We start from the raw sequence: 21,487 nt of genomic DNA, 5'->3' as shown, positions 1-21,487 counted from the left end.
GCTTCCCTCCTCATGCACGTCCTCTCGCTGCCTTCTCTTGGCCAGAGAACGGCGTCAGGCTGCAAAGAGCTGCAGATGCGCTCGGGCTGCTCCTGCACCCTGCCTCCCCCTGCGCCCTGCCTCCCCCTGCACCCTGCCTCCCCCTGCGCCCTGCCTCCCCCTGCGCCCTGCCTCCCCCTGCACCCTGCCTCCCCCTGCACCCTGCCTCCCCCTGCGCCCTGCCTCCCCCTGCGCCCTGCCTCCCCCTGCACCCTGCGCCCTGCGCCCTGCACCCAGCCTCCCGGGACGCGGGGGTCAGCGCAGCTGACGCCTTGCCAGCAGTGAGGACGTGCAGCGTCCCCAGCGCCGGCGCCCACGAGCCTGGGAGCCGTGGGTGCTGCTGTGTGCTCGCAGGAGGGGGCCGAGGATCGGCTGCGTCCCCGTCCCCTCGCCTCCTCCTCCCTGCCTCCGGCAGCCCAGCAGCGCTCAACCTGCCGCCCGCAGCGCCGGGACAAGCTGGGATGAAGCTGCTCCTGCTCGTCCTGCCGCCGCTCTTCTGTGCTGTTACCAGTAAGTGGGTGTCCCCGCAGGTCAGTCAGAGCAGGGGGGGTGGCAGGCCGCCCGGCCGAGCTCTTGGCGAGGGGTTCACAGGGAATTTTGTGCTGGGATTTGATACAGGTCCTGGCACACGGCGCGGTGATGCTCGCTGCCCCAGAACACCGTGCTGCTTGGAGAAAAATTGCTGGTGCCCGAGGAGAGCTTTCTGCAGAGCTGCTGACGCTGCTCTCCGGACCTTGCTGCTGCCTCCGAGCCCGCTGATAATCACAGGTCGTGGCTCTGCCTTTTAGCCAGGGGCAGGGAAAGGCAGCACCGGAGCGGCGTGGGAGCAGATGCAGCACCAGGGCTGTGGCCTGAAAGGGGAGGGGGGGGTGGCAAACCAGACGCAAATTAAAAACTTTGTGCTGGAAGTTGGGAGGTGTACGACGAAAAGCCGGGAGCTCTGAGGTGCTTCTGTTTGAGTCTGATTTGCTGTGCTTTACTTTTGCCAGTGTCAATGCAAGCTGCTCCTTCCCTGCTGGCCCCGGGGGGGTGCTAAGCCCCTCTCCCCAGCCAAGCAGGTAATTATTGGCATCGCCCCTAAGGTCCTTCGCTTCGGGTGCAGCACAAGCTGGGTGTGCTCCTGCTGGGTGTAGGGAGGGGTCTGCAGCCCTGGGCAGACCCTGCGGCACGGACAGAGAGCTGGGGCACCAACAGGGAGTGGGACGGGAGGTGTGCTGCCCTCAGGCCATGCCCTAAACTCTGCCGGCAGAAATTGGCTGGCAAAAACTGTGTGTGGGTTTATTTGCAGGCAGAGGTAATGTGGACACAAGGCATGCTCTGCTGTGTGTGTTGGTTTCTGGAGAGTTCACTTTCTGGAGATGCGTTTGTTGAACTGACTGGGGAGATGGACCCCGTGTGCAGGGGAAGCAGATCTGCTTCGGTCTGCTCTGAGCTGGGTTTGAAAGGAGATGGCTCTCCGGTGGAAAGCCTCCAACAGACCAGACCTCGCTGCTCTCATTTCATGCCGCCCTCACTCTCCCTCTGAAGCCCAGCAAAAGCTGCAAGAAGGTCCCCGCGATGCGGCCGCAGGCTTAGGACAGGGCCTTGGGGTCTGCGGGGGGGACTGAGCCCGGGGGTTGGGGCCGGGGCCAGGTCCCCCGGCAGCAGCGCTCCCTGCTCCCCGGCTCCGCGTTTATTTCGGTCACGGCTGTTTTACGGGCGATGCGTGGGCTTCGTTTACAATCCTGGGTGGCCCTCACGAAAACTCAGCAGATGCCAGACTTAATCCCAGCTAAATTTGGCCACTTCCTCTCGCTGCTGGCTGCTTCCCAGCCAGGCAGAGCCGGGCAGGCGGGGGGCACGGGCTGTGCCGCAGGGCTCGGAGGGGTTGGTTTGTCCTGCGGGATGCGCAGCCCCCCGACGGCCTCAGCGTTCTGCCTTACCTGAGGAACCCACTTTTCCTCTGGTTTCTATTTATTTATATATTTATTTCACTTTCTTTCCCACCCCGCTTTGTTTCCCCGCCGGCTGCCCCCAGCCCCAGGGGGGTTGGTGCAGAACCGGGTCCTGGGGCCGGGGGCTTGGCTGGGACCCTGCGACTTGGGCTCATTCCCGAAGAAATTGCATCTGCCTCTGCTTATGTATATAAATATATATATGTGTAAACTCTCTGCTCTCGGTATTTACATAGCTCCATATGCAGACAGGCTCTCTGCAATGGGGACCTTGAGGCCCTGGAAAGGTTCCCGTTACCTTCTGCGGGTCCTACATAAATTCAGACCAAGAAAACAGCCAGAAACTTGCGTGATGGAGCAGCAAGCAGCAGAGGACCTCCCTGGATGTCCAGAAATGGAACCAAGACAGGAAAACATCCATCAGGAGGGTCTTGAGCTCAGGGCTCAGGAGTCAGATCGGTTTCCATCTGCAGAGCCCGGCAAGGATAAGGGAGGTGCTTTCCCCTGCGGGGCTGCAGCAGAACAAGAGTCAGGGGTCTTGCACCGTCCCTCTCCCTCCTGCTTTGCATTTTCTTACTCTTTCATCACCCCAAATGCTCTCCTAAGGAGACAAGTTCTCCTTACAAGTTTATGAGGAAGCATCAGGCCGGCTAGGGGGGAGGTGAAATGCTCACCTCTCCCTGGGGATGGTCGTCCTTGTCCCTTCGTCTGCCGCTTGCCCTCTCTCTACAGGAGGAGATTGTATTTATCTTCATCTTTACCTACATAAGGCACCTATCACCACGCTGATAAGCACCCCCTGGAGCCACTCGGGTGGCAGGGTGGCCATCGCACCAAGCACAACGTTTTGCCCGTGCTTTCCACGTGCAGGACGCTGCGAGGAGACACGGCTGCGGCACTGCTGGGGTGCTGCGAGAAAAAGTAACAGCCCTCTGGTCTGTCGTTTTGACACAACTGCCATTTTGGTTAGCTTTTCGTGCATACTTTTATCATTGGGTGTGATCTGCCAGCATGGGGTAAATAAATAAAAACTCTTTTATTGAAGCATTAACGTTCAACAGCTCCACTAGAAACAAACTCGGGGTCGTGGGTGCAGACTGGGAAGAGAAGGGCTGCAGCCCTCCCCCAGCTCTGCTGATCCTTTTGCCACAGTTTCATCTTGCTTGTGCTGCGTTATCAGCAGAAAATAGATGGGTTTGCTCCCAGCTACAGGAACAGATGATCACGCATAAACAAATTTTCAGTGATAACATTTTTACAACATTTAATACAAGATGCATTTTTTAAAGTTTCGGGCAGACGGTGATTCCATCTGACATGCGTTACGCGTTGCAACGCTCTGCAGTAGAACCGTGGGTTTAGACGTGCCTAACACAGAAGTATAGCCACAAGCATTTATAAAAACCTAAAATTACTTCTCAGTTTGCAAAAAGACTAGTCAAAGGAGGCACTTCCAAAACAGCAGTCTCCAGTGTACTGTAAAAAAAAAAAAAAGAGAGAGAGAGAGAGAGAATGAAGGAATTTTGGCAAAAGATGCTGAATTTTAGAAAATGCTGGATGAATTTACATAGCCATAGACTGCTGTGCCCATTAGGGATGCCTGGTGGCAATCTCAGCAGAGGCAGGGGCACGGCACTGCTGTGCCCAGCCCCGCGCAGAGCCGCACGGTGCACGGCCCGTGGCGAGACGGACCCCAGCGGCTCTCCATGCCTTCTCCAGATTTCTCCGTCTCTCAGATCCATTCCCCATCACTCGGCATCGCTCTCCGGCCGCAGCCCAGGCCTCCCTCGTCTTGTACGGCAGACATTTGGGAAGAGACAGGCAGCCGGCAGGGGTGCTTTCAGCCGCTTCCAGTCTGCTTTCAATTGCTGTGCCACACGCAGGCATTTCTGGGCAGGAAGGACTCTGTGTCTCCGAGAAAAGAAACGGTTTGCAACGTGCAATCAGATCAGCACCGCCAGCAATGCAAATCGAAGTGCAGAAGCTGGGGGAGAGAGGGAGGGGAGGTGCCCTGGGGCCGGTGCTGAGCTGTCTGGCTGCTGCACAGCTGCAGCTGGGACGCGGCTGTCCCCATCTCCTGCTTGGGTCCAGGTGTAAACGGGGCTGGTGAGGGGTGCCAGGATGTGTGCTCAGAGCAGAAGTTCAGCCTGGGGAGTCCAAAGGCATCGCTAGCACCTGCTCAGCCACAGGCTGCTTCCACCGCAGCTGCCGGTGCCGTGCCCGTGCCATCCTCGGCCCTGCCTGCCCCGGTGCCGTGCCGGGGCACCAGCCCCAAAACCACCGTCTGCCACGGGCAGGCACGTGGACGTGTGATGCTCTGAGTCACATCCACCTCCACGTCACACCGCAGTGCTGCTGATGGGGTGGCTAATGAGGTGTGTGTGCGAGAGAGGAAAGTGCTTTTAATTCCAGCACGCCCCATTAGCCAGTAATAGGCTGGCAGCTGAAGAAAATCTTGAGCGACAAGCCCGGCCCCTCCGCGCAGCCCCGGTCCCTCCCGGTGCTCACTGCTGCCACTTCCCCGGGCCTGATCAAAGCGGGGTGTGGAAACGTTTAGCTGGATCTGAGCCGTGCCTCTGCCACAGATAATCGCAGGGTATTAATGAACGGGGCCCTGAGCTGGGGATCGGGATGGCTCTGACGGAAAGGGCCCGGCAGAAGGGGAGCCCGAGCTGCCAGGACAGCCTCGCACCCTGCGATGGAGCTGGGACGCGGCAGCTGGGCTTTAACCTGTTATGAGAATATCTGCCTGCATCTGCTGTGGGTGTTGGGGGATGCCCCACAGAGGTCAGAGCCCTTCATGGGGTGCTGGTGGTGGAGGGCTCACGGGTGGCATGGGGACAGCATGGGCACAAAGCAGGATGCGGCCCCAGGAGCTCAGGTGCTGCCCGAGGGGAGCGCTGAGCACCTCCTCTTCCTTTGGCAGAGCCTCTTGTGACGCACCCCAGGGACAGGCACGCGTGTCCCCTGGGGCAGTTTCCCTGCGGCAACCTCTCCGTGTGCCTGCCCCAGGCCCTGCACTGCAACGGGGTGGACGACTGCGACAACGGAGCCGACGAGGAGAACTGTGGTAATTGGCAAACCCCTAGGAAGGGGGGATGCCCTCGGTGGGAATAACCCCCTGGACCTGGGAATGCCAGGATCCAGGACCCTGAGGGCATTAGGGCAGAGCTGGGTCCACCCCTGGGAGCAGCGGCAGTGGGGGGAGCCCTGGGCCTGCTTCTTTATCCAGCTGCTTCCCGGCTCTGGCACGCGTAATCCACCCAGGCACCATGGCCACGCGTGCCCCATGTAGAAGATCATCTGGGTCCTGGTTTCATCCATCCCCGCACCCCGTCCCGATGCTGCCGGGGTTTTGCTCTGCCCAGATGCCAGCCCAGGCACCAGGAAGGCCGCTCAGGGCGGGCATCCCGAGCTGCCGGGTGGAGGGGATGGTGCCGGGCCCCTTCCCCATGCCCTAACGGCGCTCCCCGCCCACAGTGGACAACACCGGCTGGCTGGGGGTCCTGGGCGACAAGCTGGCCACGCACAGCAGCAGCACGGCGGTGGAAGATGAGGCAGACCCCTGCTGTAAGCCACCTGGTTGGGGTCCGGGCATCCCCCCCTTGCTGTGTGGCCCCTTTGCCCCCTCAGCACACCCCCTCTGCTCTCCCGCAGCGCTGGAGCTGTTCCCGGAGCGGTGCCGGTGCTGGGGCCAGGCAGTAGACTGCACTGCGCAGGACCTCAGCGCTGTGCCCTGGGTCTCCCCCAACGTGACGAGGCTGTGAGTAGCGGTGGGACATGTTCTTCCCCTTTCCCCCAAGGGAACCCGTGGCCCCCCAGGGCCAGCAGCCCCCTGTCACAGGGATTTGGCTGCCTGCAGCACCCCCAGACCGCACGGAGCTGGGAGAGGCGGCTGCTGGCTGCTCTGTGCTGCTGCTGGGCTGGAGGTTGGCAAGCCCCAGCTGCTTGTCACACACACAAAGTAAGGGCTAGGAGGGGAAGGAGAGCCTGAAAAAACTCAGCCATGGCAAACAATTCTTGCAGATTGGGAGAGCAATTAGCGGTGTTGTGTTAACGAACAGCAGCTGCCTTGCATCTCATTTGTATTGCACAGGAGGAGGGCCTCGGCTGCCCCATCCTCCTGTGATAAAGGTTCTCTGGCCTCGGAATTTGGTTTCTTTATTTATTTTCCTCCCTCCCTCCTTCCCTCTTCCTGTTTTCCTGTTAGGGACCTGAAGAAAAATAAAATCCACTCTCTGCTGGACAATCAGTTCGCCAGGTACAGGAGGCTGAAGAAGCTGTGAGTATCACCCCTCTGTGCCCCGCTGCGCCAAACGGGGCGAGCAGTGGCCGTGCGGGTCGGCAGCAGCAGGGGCAGCACAGGGAACAGGAGCGTGCACGTGTCGGGGCGGCTTTGCTCAGGGCTGTGCTGCGGCTCCGTGTTAGCCCAGGCACTTCTCAGCCTGTCTTCATCTCCACCACTTGGTCTCTGTGTTTGAGGCTGCCCAGCCCTGGAGTTGGAGGAGTAATGACACCGTTGGTCCCTCTGTGCAAGCCCTGCGATGATTTTCTAGGCTGAGACCCCCTAGAAAGTGTTTCTTTTCCAATCTGTTTCTCTGTTCCATTTTTTAATAGATTTTTGCAAAACAACAAGATCCGTATGATCTCACCCAAAGCGTTCGCTGGACTTTCTCAGCTCAAAACGTTGTAAGTAAGAGTTCCTGCGTTACGAGGCCCTGGGGAGGAAATCCGTGGGACGAGGCAGGCCTCTGCGCCGCTTGGCACGCGAGGCTCGCAGCACAGCCGGCTCCAGTCCGGCTCTCGGACTTCTTGCTCCTGCAAGAATCAGTACCAAGCCTGCTTTAAACTGGAGTAGGTGGGTGAATGTGGGGCAGGGCAGAGGCACCAGCACATCCCGCACATCACTCCCTTCCCCTCCCCGTGTTTGCCTGCCTGATCCAGGGCCCCGCATCGGAGATGCGAAGGGAGAGGAGCTGCGGGTACTGACAGTGGGGGGCACACAGGCTCCTTGGGAGGAGCAGCTTTAGCAAAAGCTGGGTGAATTAGCAGCGGTACCAGGAGGAAAATGATCTTCTCTGTTCATCTGTAGGTTCCTCAGCCACAACAAGATCTCCCAGCTGAAGCCCCGGGTTTTCGAGGACCTGCAGCACCTCGAGTGGCTGTGAGTGCCCCCTCTGGTTCTGACCCCCATGCGTGATCCCGGTGCGTCGTGACACCAGTTCCTTGTGGGGGGATTAATGAGGCCGGGTCTTGTCCATGATCTCATTACGGATGTCAGATGGAGTGGGGACGGTGGCCTCACGGCTCCGTGGTGGGATGCAATCGCTTGCTGGGGGGCTGCAGGGCGCAGAGCGAGGCTGGCTGCGGGGGCACCCACAGCACCTGGGCCAGCTCCAGAGCAACGCACGAGAGCCTCCCAGTGCGGTAGTGAACAGGGAGGTCTGCAGCCCCAGCCCCTCAAAAAGTGTGCCCAAACCAAAAGTGCAGCTAATGTCCGCTCCTCCTGCTTATTCTCGAAGGCCCTGTTTGCCCATGTGCTTTTACACATCTTTTTACATAGAAAAATCCCTAAAGGCTGCTCTGCAAGGTGATTCCCCGCCCGAGTGTGCAGGGGCGGCCCCGCCACCAGGGCAGGCCTGCTCCCCGTCAGGTTTCCCCTTATTTGCCATGGGACCAGCTCAGTTATTCCTTAAATCAAAGAGGGAAAACAGAATGATGAACGACTCACGGAGGGTGGTCTGTGGCGCAAACAAGCCAAAGGACTTTTGAGAAGCCAAGCACGGCCCTGAATTCCCTGGATGGCTTTTAATTTATCGTTATTTCACAGCAGAGGAGAGGAAAAATCCAACAGACCCTGACTGTGAAGGATTCCAGACTCTGCAGCTGGATCCGATGCTTCAGCCGGGGCAGGATTCACAGGGGAGCAGGATGGGATGCGGGGGGCTGCCCCCACCCAGGGGTGGCACCCGGGGGGACCTGCAGGGCAGAAGGGACAGAGCCAGCTCCCCGGGCACGGCGTGGTGCTCGGCGTGCTCCTGGTGCCGGCAGCCTCCCGCTGCCTTCCTCGCCATCGGTGGGTGCCCCATCTCACTCCTCCTCCTCCTCTGCAGGATGCTGGACAACAACAGGATCGCCAGGATTGCCCCCGCCGCTTTTGTGGGGCTGAAGTCCCTGTACTTTCTGTAAGTCCTCCTGCTCCCTTTCTCCAGGCTCTGCTTCTGAGCCCCTTCCTTGGGGCTAAGTCAAGGGTGCTGTGGCTTCCCCACCTTCCCCAGGGTGCGAGGGATAACTCTGCAGGGCACATACCTGCCCTGCTGCAACTTCCAGCAGCTGGCTGAGGACACCGCGTTCAGCAGGGCATTGTGCTGCCCTAAGTTCTGCCCCTTGTGCTAGCTGTTTGAGCACCACGTTGAGATAAGGGCTGTTCGTAAGGTCCAGCTGTTTCCAAGAGGGAAGTACAGGATAACTGACTGGCTTTGGCCACCAGAAGAGTAATTTTGCAATCACTCTAATGTGATTTTAATACCTTCTCCACCTCCATAGTCCACAGTGCAGATCAGAAACTCTGGCAGCAGCTTGGAGTCAGAGTAAGGGGAGAAATTTTGGCTGTTAGACTGGAAAAAACATGTGTGTGAGCGCACACACGTATATACACTCCCATATATCTGACCATGCTTTAAGCTGTATTCCCTGAGCTTGCACCTGCAAGGGCAGAGCTGCAGCTGCTGGTGTGGGCTCGCACCAGCACTGCTGGTGTTGGTTGCAAAAGCCCCAAAATTGGGTGCGCGGTACTGAAGTAACTTGTGGGGCTGGGGCTGGGCAGCCACCGGGGCTGGTGGGGGCCCTGGTTGGGGATCTGGGGCCGTGAGGTGGCTGGAGGAGGGACAGCATGCTCGGGGGGGCACCCAGCGTCCAGGTGCCTGTCCCCGCTGTCCCCAGAGAGGGCCGTGGGGCAGTGCCCCCCCCCCCCCCCCCCCCCCGGGCTGCGTTCCCACGTTGCGGGCAGGGGAGCCGCTGTCCTCGGTGACGTAGCTTGTTTATCCTGCTGCTTTTTTTAACAAATCGAGCTAATAAACTGCGGTCACAAGAAGCACACTAAGGAGCGCTGCGCACGCAGGCATGTGCAAAAGTGGCTGAGAAAAATGCCAGAGGGAGTTCGTGCTGTAAATCTGCCTTCGCTGCCTGTCACTCCCGGGTCACTCTGGTTCCGTGCACCGTTCTCCTTGGGCCATGCCCCTCAGCTCCCTGGCAAGGCTGTCCCACAGCCGCTAAGTACGACCCGTATCCTTACTGTCATAGCCCAAAGAAGGCGAGTGAAGCTCTGCACCACGGGTAAGGTGCATGCACCAGCCCTTTGCCCTGGGCAGCGGAGGCTGACCCACTGCCGGCCCCGCAGCCGGGGTGCGGGGAGCCGGTGCAGCCAGCCCTGAGCTCGGCCCGGGTACTGCTGTGAGCAGCAGCCCTGCGGGGAGGCCGGGCACCAGCAGAAAGCCCTCGGGGTGCATCCCGTGCAGGGGTACGGTGCTGTGACCCCGTTCGTCTCTGTTCCTCCCCGCAGGTACATGCTGAACAACTCCCTGGCTAAAATACCCAACACCTCCCTGTGTGCGGAGATGCCGAAGCTGAGCTGGCTGTGAGTACCTGGCCTTGGGCAGCCGGGTCCGGGGCAGGCACTGCTCCCTGGGGGCATCCCAACGGGGACAGGGCCGGGGAGGCAGCCGCACAATCGCCTTTCCTGCAGGGATCTGGAAGGGAACAGGATCCGGGCGGTGCGTGGGGCCGTGTTCCAGGAGTGCCGCGAGCTCACCGTGCTGTGAGTACCCCATGGCCCTGCCTGCCCGGGGACACCCCTTGGTGGGGTGGGGGCAGGTGGGGCTCGGCTCAGACCCCGTTTCCCTCTGCTCTGGGCTAGGCGAGGGGCTGTGTTTCACGTGAACGGTTTCGCTCCGTATCTGTATTGCTGTCAGCTTCATGAATTTTATATCTGCTCTGTAGGGACTTGATGGGGCACCCCAGGGCCTTGTCCAGCACTCTGGGTCCGGAGGGTAGTTCCCCCGTCAGCAGCAGCCTGGGGCTGCCGGAACCGAGCAGGGTCAGAGGCAGGGCGCAGCACGGAAAAAGCTTCCCATGGTGCGCAAGCAACGAGGCTCACGGCCAGCCCAAAGCCTTCCGTTGGCATCCAAATCCCCTAAAAATATCTCTGAGGAGCACCATAAACTTTGTGAGCTGGCTCTGTGTGTCAAACCCCGAGCGGCTCTGCTTACCGCCCCCCTGCCTGGGGCCTGTTCCTGCACCGCTGCATGGCTGGGGCTGGGCTGTGCTCCGGGCCCTCACGCAGGTGCCTTCCTGGGGCTGACAGGGGAAAAGAATTCACCTTGGTAATGCCCAGGCCTCTCCCAGGGACGTTGCCGTGTGCGATGGCTGTATGTCTCCCAGAGAGATAGGTACGGCCCCTGGAGAGCTGAGCTCAGGCCAGGGAAGTTTAGCGCCGCGCACACCCGTGGGCTGCCCGATGGCCGTGGGTGGTGGTGGCAGCAGGAGCGCGATGGGTGCCCCGGCGTCCTGCCAGGGGATCACCAGCAGTCATCGGAGCCACCCCACACCACTTCTCCCGTGGGAGCTGCCGGCAGCCCTAGCGAGGTGGGCGAGCTGCTGCCCCACGGCTCCCTCCGTCCTCCCAAAACCAACCCCCTTCGGCTTTGATCAGCCGCGTGTTTCCCAGGGCTGTTGTGGCACTGCCATGGAAACCCAAGTGAGGGCAAAGACAGACGGTGTAAACACACCCCGCCGGTGACACCGGCCCCAGAGACAGCTCGGCGAGGAGGGGCCGCAGACGCAGAGGGGCTCGTGCTGGGCTCTGCAGGACGAGCCGGCCCGGCCGGGCTCCCCCATGTCTGCGCTGTGGTGCTCCCGGCCACCGCGGTGCAGACGCACGCCTTGCTCCATGTTCGATCCCACAGACAATGTGGCAGCAGAGCCAAAGTGAGAGCAACCAGAAACTGGACTGAGGGGCTGTGCTCTGGAGCAAGCGATTTAATTTTTTATCCTCTGGAAGGACGAGGGCCTTTGTCTGCAGACGTCTCGCAGCGCTGCAGCACAGCGGGCTGCCTCAGTTGGTGGCAGGGCTCAGCAGAGCCCAGCTGTGCTTCCATCCTAGTGCACCACTCCAGGCTTTCACTTCTCGTCCTCAGTTTTTAATTCTGATCCCTTCAGCCAGCTCTGGTCACCTCCTGTTTTTCTGGTGGGCCCTTCTCTAAGGGCTTGTGTGAGGTGGGGCCTTGCCCCAGGGAGCTGGGCTCTGGCCCAGGCCCGGCCCCACAGCAGCGGAGCGTTGGGTGAACACGGGCTGGGGGTGGCGGCTGGGGCAGGGGGCACTGGGGAGGGTCTCCATGGAGCCAGGGGCACCCCATGGATGTGCCCCAAGCAGAGCACCCTGAGTGCCTGCAGCCAGCCCAGAGGCTGGGTGATGCCCGCAGAGGGTGCACGAGGCTCATTGCACCCACGTTCTCCTCTTCCTCCTCGCTCAGGGTCCTGCGCAGGAACAAGATCAGGTGGATCCAAGGCGGGACGTTTTCCAGGCTGAACAGGCTGGTGGAGCTGTAAGTGTCTGCCCGTCGTGTTCCCCGAGCCTGCTGCTGCGGGCTGGGGGTCCCTGGCTCAGGACCCGCTGTGTGGGGGCTGCGTGTGCCCCCTGCCCACCCTGTGCGGCTCGGTGGTGCTGGCACGGCAGGCACAGAGCCTGCGGGCAGGTGGCCTCACGCCTTCTCAAACACCGCTCTGCTCTGCCAGAGACCTGTCCCGCAATGGGCTAGATGAGCTCCCGGCATCGCTGTTCAACGGCCTGGCCGACCTGCAGCAGCTGTGAGTACCGGAGCACCCTGCCACCGCGGGGAGGGGGCGGCCAGCACCCGGCCCCTGCAAGGCGCTGTGCAATTCTGCTCTGCATCTGTGTGCCCATCCTGGGGATGGGGAGTGCTGGGGAGAAGCCAGAAAAGCCCCCCCTCTGTCCTGACTTACAGCTCCTGTGATAGCTTCCAGGTAGGAAAGCTATCAAAGCTTTCCTTCTTTACAGGAATGTTTCCTACAACCCCTTGAACGAGATCTTCCCCGGGCAGTTTGAGAGCCTGCCCCAGCTGCGGTCCCTGTGAGTCCCACAGCATCCCCAGCCCTGCAGCAGCACCGAGGCCAGCCCGGCAGCTCCCAGCCTCCCCTGCCCTGCTTTCATCTTGCAGGAGCTTGGAAGGGCTGGAGATCCCCAACATCCACAACCTGACCTTCCGCAGGCTGGCCAACCTCTCCCACATGTGAGTGGAGGGGACGACACCAGCTCACTCCTGGCTCTGAGCAGGCGGCTTCAGCCCCGCGCACGCCGTGCCTGCACCTCCCCGTGCAGGACCCCCTGCCGGAGCAGTGGGGGCATTTATCCCACACCAAATTGTGGAGATGCCCCCCATGCACGTGACACAAGGAACGATGCACGCTTCTGAGTGTGCACCGCACGGGTGGTGCGGGAGGGGTGGGCTCTGTCGGGCGAGGTGTGCAGGGCCCCGCGCCGTGTGCCCGAGTGCCCCCTTAGAGGTGCTTTGCCTGGGCCCGAGGTAACGGCCTAAGGGCAGCAGAGACGTGCAGCAAGGCTGGGCAGGCACCGCACATGTGGTGGAAATACAGCCAGCTGTGAGTGCTGGGGCTTTGCTTTGGAAGGATTAAAAAAAAATAATTATCTCCAGATGCACATTTTAGAGTACCTGTAATGAAAGACAACTGTACATCTTCCTTTCTGTAATTGGTCTGTTTGGACTGTAAATACGGTACATTTTCTACCTGACTTGCTAATAAGCAATCATTTTCTCCCCTTTTATCTATAATTAAGCAGAAACGAGCCTTGCATTGCAGTTTTGTAGTCATTTTCTAATGTGGAGTTTTACTAAGCTTGTATGGGATTGCTTTTATAAGGCTTGAAAAGATTAATCTGAAATAATATGCAGGGGAAAAATCTGAATCCCTGTTAATGGAAGTTGAGAGACTTGAACAAGGGAATGATTTTTAAATGTTTGTGAGAAGCAGGGCTTGGAGGAAAACACTCCGCTCTCTATTTATTAGCTGACGGTGACAGATATAAGCGCGGCTGTGCGGCACTCGATCCAGGAAAGCATTGGGGTGCCTCCTGCCTGTTTCACAAAGGATTTGGGCTGTTGCTTATTCGGTGTCCAAAACAAACCGCAGACACTGTGCAAACCGCACCCCCCTGTTCAGCTCTCTTCCTCTCTGCATGTTCCTCCCCTGTCCCGGGTGCTGCTGCAGAGGGCTGTGTGCTGGCCTCCCGGGTCCTCTGCTCCAGTTGTCCTCCTGTCCCTGGTTAGTGACAGCTCCAAGGCTCGTGGCTAGTGATTTGAGGGTCTGGCTGGCCCTGCTCCACGCAGACAGGGACAAGCACCACGGGGGGCTGGAGGAGGTGGATGTGGCAGCAGCAGGGCCGTGCACACCGGCCCGGTGGCAGCCAGCCCCTTCCTCCCAGCAGCTACTTCAAGAAGTTCCAGTACTGCAGCTCCGCGCCCCACGTGCGCAGCTGCAAGCCCAACACCGACGGCATCTCCTCCTTCGAGCACCTCCTGGCCAACATCATCCTGCGCGTCTTCGTCTGGGTCATCGCCTGCGTCACCTGCCTCGGCAACCTCTTCGTCATCTGCATGCGCTCCCTCATCGCCACGGAGAACAGCCAGCACGCCATGGCCATCAAGTCCCTGTGCTGTGAGCTGGGAGCGGTGGGGAGGGCACAGGGGGGGCCTCTCCAGCTCACAGCACCCCAAACCAGCACGGCCGGGGCCCATTGCTGCCTGCCTTTCTTTTCACGCCGATGTCAGGGGTGCTCCTGGCATGTCTCGGCTCCTGCCCATGCTTATAGGTGCCGCGGCACCGTCTGGCAGCTCTTCTAACACATGCAGACACAACAGCTCTGCGGTGGCTTCGTGGCCCCGGTGTCACTGCAGGGGGTACAGCTGCCCGCTGGAGCCTTTCTCTCACCGTGCCTTGCCTCCGCCCCAGGTGCCGACGGCCTGATGGGCATCTACCTCTTCGTCATCGGCGCCTTCGACCTCAAGTACTCGGGCGAATACAACAAGCACGCGCAGGGCTGGATGGCCAGCCTGCAGTGCCAGCTGGTGGGCAGCCTGGCCATGCTGTCCTCCGAGGTGTCCGTCCTGCTGCTGACCTACATGACCCTGGAGAAGTACTTCTCCATCGTCTTCCCCTTCAGCCACCGCAGAGCCGGCAGGAAGCAGACCGTCTCGGTGCTGGCCGTCATCTGGCTCCTGGGCTTCTCCCTCAGCCTCGTCCCCCTGTGGTGTAAGGAGTCCTTCGGCAACTACTACGGCAGGAACGGGGTTTGCTTCCCGCTGCAGTCCGACCTGGGCGAGCGGCCCAGCGCCAGGGGCTACTCCACCACCATCTACCTGGGTGAGGCCACGGGCACGGAGCGGGGCAGGCCGGGGTTCCAGAGGCAGCGGGGTGGCTCAGCGCACCCAGGTCTGGGGCGAGCCGGGGCTGCGGAGCTGCCTCTGCCCCCTCTAGTGGGGAAGCGGGAGCAGTCCTGCTGCGCCACGGCCCCAGCCGAGGTGCTCCGAGAGAAACCTCTTCCTCTCCAGGCTTGAACCTTGCGGCCTTCATCACCATCGTCTTCGCTTACACCGGCATGTTCTACTCCATCCACATCACCGCGTCCAGGACAGCCGAGAGGAGCGTCTGCTCCCGGGAAGTCGCCATCGCAAAGCGCTTCTTCTTCATCGTCATCACCGATGCTCTCTGCTGGATCCCCATCTTCCTGCTCAAGCTGCTCTCCCTGCTGCAGGTGGAAATACCAGGTGAAGGACCCGGCCGGGCCCACCGCTGTCGGCCCAGAGCCCCTGGGTGGGGGCTCCTCGGTGTGGGTGCTGCCAAGGTTGGGTGTCTGAGTGCAGGGGGTGAGTGTCACCCATCCCAAGGTGGGCCCTGGCCCCCTCCAGCTCCCCACAGAGCTGCAGTTGTGACCCCCACCCCCCCACCCCCACACCCATGGCCATGAGCCTGGAAATGGGATTGCCCCACTTTGTGGCATGGGTGGGTTCCCCCGGGCAGGGCTCTGGCCACCTAACGCCATGTCCTCGTCGGTGGAACGCAGGCACCATCACCTCCTGGGTGGTCATCTTCATCCTGCCCATCAACAGCGCCCTCAACCCCATCCTCTACACCATCACCACCGCCCCCTTCCAGGAGCAGCTGAAGGGCTGTCTGCAGGCCAAGCCGTCGGAGCTGCACGAGTGCCAGAGGAGCTCTGTGCTGGCAGCGCCGCAGGCCAGCACCGTCTGACGCTGAGGACGCCCCAGGAGCGGCGCATCTCCCCTACCAGATCTTCCCCTGCAGCAGGCAGGGGCCGTGCCACGAAGGGCACAGGCACCTCGAGTTCAGCCGCTTGCTGCCACCGTGGTGCTCATGTGGGTCTGGGGGCTTGGGGGGCAGCGGTGCCCCCAGGCAGCCCCTGCTGCCCAACCCCACGGGGGGCTCAGCTCCTGCCACCCAATTCACAGCTGCTCTCGGGTTACTTTTTTGGCCTCATTCTGCCAAAATGTTGGATGTGCGGCCTGATGGCTCCAGCCACCACATGAACGCATTGCCCGGCCCCACGATGTCGCTGGGCTGGGGAATGGGCCAGCAGCACCCTCCCACCACCAGGGGTTCTCCACCAGCCAGCAGGTATCGTTAGTACTTTATTAATTACACGGATGGGAAGAGCAGCCCCGATCCAAGTCAAACAGTCTGTTGCAGTTGCATATGATACAAAACAAGGAATAGTCCCTTAAATACAAAATACACGTCCTTTAAGTGAACATCACCTGGCGCTGAGCTCTACCGCCTGAGTTATATATTAATATTCCAACTGTACAAGTATTTATAGGTAGAAAAAAAAAAGAAACATTTAAAAAAATATTAGGAGAAAAATCACTCCCTCAGAAAAGTTAGTCATATTTTTATATATATATAAAATATATATATAAAAACACAGAATACAGGCTGGGTTGTTTTTTTCACCAAGAGACAGACATGATTTGTTACGGCAAAACTGGCATGGGGAATTGCTCCCGCACGTGGGTCGTGTTGCCTTCCAGTTGGAACGACGTCGAGTAACTTGGGTCCCTGCCTACAAGGAGAAACCAGGTCAGTTCCGAGTGCCGGCAGCGACGTCGGACGGCTTCTCGGGGTGGAGGAAAGGAAGGGCGCGAGCTGGGAGCTGAGGGAGTGCTGGGGACAGGGGACAGAGGCAGCTCCGCACCCTGCAGGGGCACCAGCTCTGCTCCTGCGGTTGCCCAAAGCCAGGGTACGTCTCAGCCCCACCAGGGCCGGGCACGTCCCTTGTCCCCACCGTGCCTCCTCGGAGCGCTCCCCCTGTCACCAGCTTCCTGGCGGCTGCTCTGGGTTCCCAGCCCTGTCCTGCCCCCTCCGGCTGAGCGGTACAAGAGGTCGGGGGGACAGGGCTGGGCTTGGAACCGCGTCCATCCAGCCCCCACTGAAACCTAGCGCACAGGGGGGTCTTTTAGCTGAGCAAGGCAGCTATCAAGGCCCTGGACTGGAGAGCTTGCTCCTTCTTCTCCTATGAAATTGAGCACCAGAGGTGATAGCAGTGGCTTCCTTCTGCCACCCAGCGATGGCCGTCACTAACTGGCTTGATAGATATCCACACACAGTTCCCTCCTCCGATAACAGCACCCTTCAGCAGATTCCCACCCTGACCCCCGGCCTGTCCCCCCCTGGGTGCCAACCCACGCACACTCCCCCCTCGCCACCCCCCTGTCACTTCCCAACACAGCGCCGTGACCTGCGGATGTGGCCCCATCCTCCCCACTCTCGTCTCCCCCTCCTGCCTCCTGCTTCGCCCCCACACCTCCACCCCTGTGCCTGGTCTGGGGGAGCTGAGCTCCACGGGGCTCGCACGGGGGGACCCAGCTCACCCGGGGCCTGCTGCCTTCCTAGTGGGGGTCACCCCCAGCCCCCTCTCCTTCCTGTGGATGAGCAGCACCTCGCTCGCCCATCCCGCCCGCAGACACCCTGTGGGGCAGGGCTTCGCCTCTCCGCGCTGGGGAAAGGGCGGCAGGGGTGGTGGCAAAGAGCCCCGCAGCCAGAGGAGAGAAGGCCCCGTGCACAGCTGCGGCAGCCCGTGGCTCTCCAGAGGGGGGGGCCTGGCCCAGGTTAAAAGGAAGCTTATAAATATGTGCCTGAGGGTGCCCCCGTGCAGCTGGATGCCAGCTCCGCGCCCCCCTCTGCCTGCCCCAGCCCAATTGACTGGCGAGTCCGCGGTCCGACAGGACAGAGCAGCTTCCCGGCTCCTCAGATCTTGGTCTCGGGGCCGTTTGGGCTCAGTGCTGGGAAGGAATCTCGGATCCTCGCCAGCTCCATGGCGCAGAGGTGCCCGAAGACCTTGTTGTACCACTCCGGAGACCGGCCCCTGGGAAGGGAGCAAGGCAGAGCGAGGGGTGAGCGGCAGGACAGGCCCCCGGCCCGTACCAGCAAGCAGCACCTCCCTTCTTGCTCAGCACAGCTCCAGCTGCCGTGGGCTAGGAGATGAGGAACAAGCACTACGAAGCAGCAAAAGGCACGTTCCCCCCCCCCGCCCCTCGCTGCAGTGCACAGCAAAACGCAGGAGCAGCTCGCCGAGGTACCAGGGTGTCCCATACCTGAGGTCAGCCCTGCAGATGTGCGTCACCTTGGAGCGGCCCATGCCGCTGGGCTCGATGAGGTACTGGGACGTCAGCACCACGGCCTTGACGCCACCTTCCACCTGCAGCTTGTCGTGTTCCACCGAGATGGAGATGAGCAGGCAGGCTCCCCGCGGCAGGTCCGTGCGCCAGCGCCTGCCAACAGAGCGCCCGCTCAGCTGGGGGAGCCCGGGGACACAACAAATCCCTCGGGCTCGGGTCCCCCCTGCCCTCACCTGAGCACCACGCAGTCCCTGCGCGGGTGGGGCGCCATGCTGTCCGTCACGTAGTGATAAACCTCCATGTCCTTGTCCAGGGCCTCCACCACTTTGCTCTGCAGCAGGTCCTCGTCCCAGAGGTGACGCTCCCGGAGCACCCGGTGCAGCACCATCGAGGGAGGGGCCTCAACATCCGTGGAGACCTTCCACAAGCGCAGAGGGTGCCCGTCCCCAACCTGCCAGGGCCGAGCAGAAGGGTCAGGCGGCTGTCCTGGGAGCCCTGAGAGGCTTTACTGAGGGGTCTCACCCCCGTGGAGCAGCACCATCGCAGCTGCTGGCTAGGGGGAGCATAGGATGGGATGGGATGGCACAGGATGAGATGGCAGAGCTCCTCTGGCTGGTGGAGAGGGGCTAACGATGATGCAGTGGGCTCTGGCCAAGAACTGTCCCCCCTCTCCAGATGGGGAAGGCATTGCTGATTGCCTCCTTGCAGAAGGGAAAGAGTGCCAAGGGCTGGGCAGGTGCCTGTAGGACCCGTGGCTCACAGCGGTCACTCCGCACCCATTTTCCCACATGACCCCGGACACCCCGTGTGCGGTGGCACTTACCTTTTTGCAGGAGAGCTCCGTGTTCAGGGGTCCTGGGGTGCTCAGCCACCCCTTGAATTTCTCCGATGACTCTTTGAGCAGGTTCTGGACACTCTGCTCAAAGTAGGAGTGTAAATCCTTGCTTTCCCCTTGGCACACAAAGTCAGTCAGGGGATGGGGGTAAGCGTCTGCTGCCATATAGGAGCTGCTCAGCTGGAGCAGAATGTCGTGGGAGACCTAAAAGCAAGAGCACACAGGTCTTCAGCGTCCCGGCAGCAAGTCCTCATTGAACAAAGGAGGGGGGAAGGATGGACACAGCCTCCTCGGGCAGACATCCCGCAGCCTGTGAGCCGCCCAGCCACGAGCAGGGCTTCGCTGGCCCCTCAGAGAGGCTGGGGCTGCCCGAGTGGTGGCACTGCCCTGCTGGAGGCCGGGTGCCCTCCGCAAGCCCCCAGGGGGCAGCGCCAGGCCGCACACGCTGCAGCCACCCACCTGGAAGAGCTTCTTGCAGTCGGTGATCATGTGGGAGAGCCCCTGCGTCGCGGCCATGTTCTCGTTCAGGTCCTTCTGGTCGGGCTTCCCCACGGTGCCCCTCCTGTGCATGGCCCTGCAGGACGGCACGCGGCGCTGGGAGCGGTGCTGACGCCTGGCGCCCGCCCCCCGGCCCCGGCCCCGTGCCGCACCGCAGGGCAGCGGGAGCGGCGCCCTCACCTCGGCGAGGTGCTCTCCTTCTTGGACACGTTGAGGTGGAAGATGGAGGGGGCCAGGCACACGGCCAGGTTTCCGGCGGTCATCTGGTTCTCCTCGGCGGAGGCGATGTCGCTCAGGAAGTAGAGCAGGGTCTGCAGCACCTCGCGGTTCTCATCCGGCATCAGGATGATGGCAGCCTGCACCGCCTGCAGCCGCTGCTCCTTCGACACGACTGGGGGCAACGCCCGCGGTCAGCGTCTGTCCCCGAGGGCCACCCCAGCCCTGCGCTGACAGCCCCACGGTCAGGGCCCCCCGCCCGCGCCCTCCTTACACTGGTAGATCTGCAGGAAGGTGTCGGTCAGCTTGCTGGTGAAGATGGGCTCCGGCAGGTCCCGGAAATATTGCTTCAGCAGGTCGGCCACGTCGTACGCCGACTGCCCCTTGTAGTTGACGTTGTCGGGGCTGGTTTCGTTCATGTGCCGGAGCGCCTGGATCCGGGACTTCACCCCCGATTTCCGGAAAATGCCGACCTGAGGGGAAGAGGGAGCCACGCTGGGACGCGAGGCAAGGCTGGCCCTGCCCCAAGCCTGGCCGCTCCGCAACCAGAGGCGAGCCCGGCCGACAGACAGCCGAGGAGACACCGGTAGATGTGAAGTTCCCACAGACCACCTCGCCCTCCCCCTTTGTCACAGCCAAGCGCTGCACGAGGTGACCCCTCGAAGCTGGCTTTTCCCCCAGCCACAGCGCTACAAAAAGAACAGCCCGGCAGCACCCCGAGGCGCGGGGCCAGCGGCCTCACCTGGTCCAGGCACTGGCTGCGGAGGTAGCGCATCGCCTGCTGGATGCTCTGCGGCAGCGGCTGCCCCGTCCTCTGCACGTTGATGATGGGCGGCACCCCGAACACTGCCTTGTCCCTGTAGTCGGGGACTTTACTCCGCTTCATGAACTTGGGCACAGTCCTGCAGGGTGGGACAGACAGACGGTCAGGGCAGCGACCAGCCGCCTCGGCAGCGCGACACCGGGTGAGACGCACCCACTGCCGCAGGGATGCTTCTGCCGTGCTCTGAATATAAGCAAGGAAGTTCTGAAAAGGAGCCACAACATCTTTTATTAAGCCAACATGATTTCATGTTTGGCTTAGACAGAAAACCATCGTCTCGCTCTTACACGGCCGTAATGTTTTCCATGCTCCACAGGTGCCTGCAGCCCTCCTGCATGCAGGCAGTGCCGGCAGCCCAGGCCACAGCCCCTCAGTCCTGCTTGCAAGCATGCCCAGAGCCACGCAGAACAGTAAGAGCTTGGCTGCGGTTTTTTCCCCTCCCTCTCCATCACCTTCGCGCACAGAGCCCACCACCCCACCGCACCGCCCCTGGGGCCCCCATCCCGGCCCCCTCCCCGCCAGCTCACCACGTCCAGGCTTGCTTGTGGGGCACGGAGTACTTCTCCATGATGGCCGTGAGCCGGAGCAGGGAGCACTTCTGCAGCAGGTTGAGCTGGGCAGAGGACTGGCGGTTGATCTCCAGCGAGGCCGAGTTGAGGCTGGGCCGGTGGGAGTTCTGGAAGCTGTGCCAGCGCAGCTTTCTGCAGGGAAGGAGGGCGTTGCAGAGCCTTTCTGTGGCACCCGCTGCTTTGGGGACGGTGTGGGCGCACCAGTGACCAGGCTAAGCCAAACGCCAGCCCCGGGGCCACACGTGCTGCTTCCTACCCCTCACAAACCCAGCATGAGAAGGTGCCAGAGCACAGAGACACAAAGAGAGAGAGACTTTCTGCTGCCCCAGAGGACTGCTCGTGCTGCCAGGCAGCCTTGCCCCAGCCAGCAGCCTCCCCTTTGCACCCAGCAGAGCCGTGGGGCTGTGCGGGCTCAGCCTGTGCCCACACCCAAGGGCCGTGCTGGGCTGCAGCCCCTCCGGGAGGCTGCAGGGAGGGCAGGGGCTCAGGGACGCACAGGACCACCACGCAGAGCAATGCCTCGGCCAAGCAGACACCTCCAACACCCACTTCCTAAACAGCCAAAGACACTGCAACGAGGCAGTGCCCAAAACTAAAACCTTTCTCTAGCCTGCGCTGCTCTGGGAAGGCTCCTGCCCGGCGTCTCCGGTGCATCCCTGAGCCCAGCAGGGCAGGAGGGACACTTCCAGCCGGTGGAAGTACCACCCCCCTGTACCCACCCGTGCCCTGCCCGCGGGCACACCCCCCTCCAGCATCAGCCTAGCGGGGCTGAAAACCCACAGAACTCCACAACGGCTGGAGTTCCCTTCGGGAAAGCACAAGGCAGCACCAGCGCAGTGACAGCA

At 61.4% G+C, this 21,487-nt stretch overlaps 2 protein-coding genes across 18 annotated transcripts in view; one reads left to right on the top strand and one right to left on the bottom strand.

Annotated features, from left to right (window-relative positions):
• Window positions 1–201: 201 nt before the first annotated feature.
• LOC308176909 (relaxin receptor 1-like) lies at window positions 202–15,353 on the top strand. Of its 12 annotated transcripts, XM_080553344.1 has the most exons (18): window positions 202–807; window positions 4,900–5,043; window positions 5,454–5,543; window positions 5,631–5,736; window positions 6,184–6,255; window positions 6,591–6,662; window positions 7,066–7,137; window positions 8,087–8,158; window positions 9,535–9,609; window positions 9,718–9,789; window positions 11,504–11,575; window positions 11,766–11,837; window positions 12,049–12,120; window positions 12,209–12,280; window positions 13,495–13,724; window positions 14,019–14,429; window positions 14,618–14,833; window positions 15,130–15,353. In XM_080553344.1, the coding sequence occupies exons 1-18, from the start codon at window positions 501–503 to the stop codon at window positions 15,315–15,317; spliced, it is 2,415 nt and encodes an 804-aa protein (XP_080409470.1). In that variant the 5' UTR covers window positions 202–500; the 3' UTR covers window positions 15,318–15,353. The 12 variants fall into 12 exon arrangements, with proteins under 12 accessions (XP_080409470.1, XP_080409471.1, XP_080409469.1 ...); XM_080553345.1 differs by having other exon boundaries at window positions 202–549; window positions 658–807; window positions 5,454–5,736; window positions 13,492–13,724; window positions 14,618–15,353; XM_080553343.1 differs by having other exon boundaries at window positions 13,492–13,724; window positions 14,618–15,353.
• A 354-nt stretch (window positions 15,354–15,707) lies between these two features.
• The window catches only part of STARD8 (StAR related lipid transfer domain containing 8), a 60,606-nt gene continuing 54,826 nt past the window's right edge, over window positions 15,708–21,487 (bottom strand). For all 6 annotated transcript variants that reach the window (XM_080553330.1, XM_080553332.1, XM_080553333.1 and 3 more), the window contains 9 exons: window positions 20,601–20,774; window positions 19,993–20,152; window positions 19,525–19,723; window positions 19,215–19,425; window positions 18,996–19,110; window positions 18,525–18,740; window positions 17,935–18,152; window positions 17,678–17,854; window positions 15,708–17,448 (listed from right to left, as the gene is read on the bottom strand). In XM_080553330.1, coding sequence (XP_080409456.1) covers window positions 17,331–17,448; window positions 17,678–17,854; window positions 17,935–18,152; window positions 18,525–18,740; window positions 18,996–19,110; window positions 19,215–19,425; window positions 19,525–19,723; window positions 19,993–20,152; window positions 20,601–20,774 — 1,588 coding nt within the window. In that variant the 3' untranslated portion in view covers window positions 15,708–17,330. The remainder of the gene's footprint in view (window positions 17,449–17,677; window positions 17,855–17,934; window positions 18,153–18,524; window positions 18,741–18,995; window positions 19,111–19,214; window positions 19,426–19,524; window positions 19,724–19,992; window positions 20,153–20,600; window positions 20,775–21,487) is intronic.

This window comes from Anser brachyrhynchus (genome assembly GCF_964034855.1).
Source record: "Anser brachyrhynchus genome assembly, chromosome: 13".
NCBI lineage: Eukaryota > Metazoa > Chordata > Aves > Anseriformes > Anatidae > Anser > Anser brachyrhynchus.
The sequence above is the reverse complement of the archived record's forward strand: the minus strand, read 5'-3'. Positions and strand labels throughout refer to the sequence as shown.

Bases quoted from the DNA above. Each gene is read 5' to 3' on its own strand.
- LOC308176909 (XM_080553334.1), top strand. From the start codon at position 501: ATGAAGCTGCTCCTGCTCGTCCTGCCGCCGCTCTTCTGTGCTGTTACC. The intron at 6,256-6,590 runs GTGAGTATCACC...ATTTTTTAATAG, and splicing joins TACAGGAGGCTGAAGAAGCT to ATTTTTGCAAAACAACAAGA. The intron at 11,576-11,765 runs GTAAGTGTCTGC...CTGCTCTGCCAG, and splicing joins CTGAACAGGCTGGTGGAGCT to AGACCTGTCCCGCAATGGGC.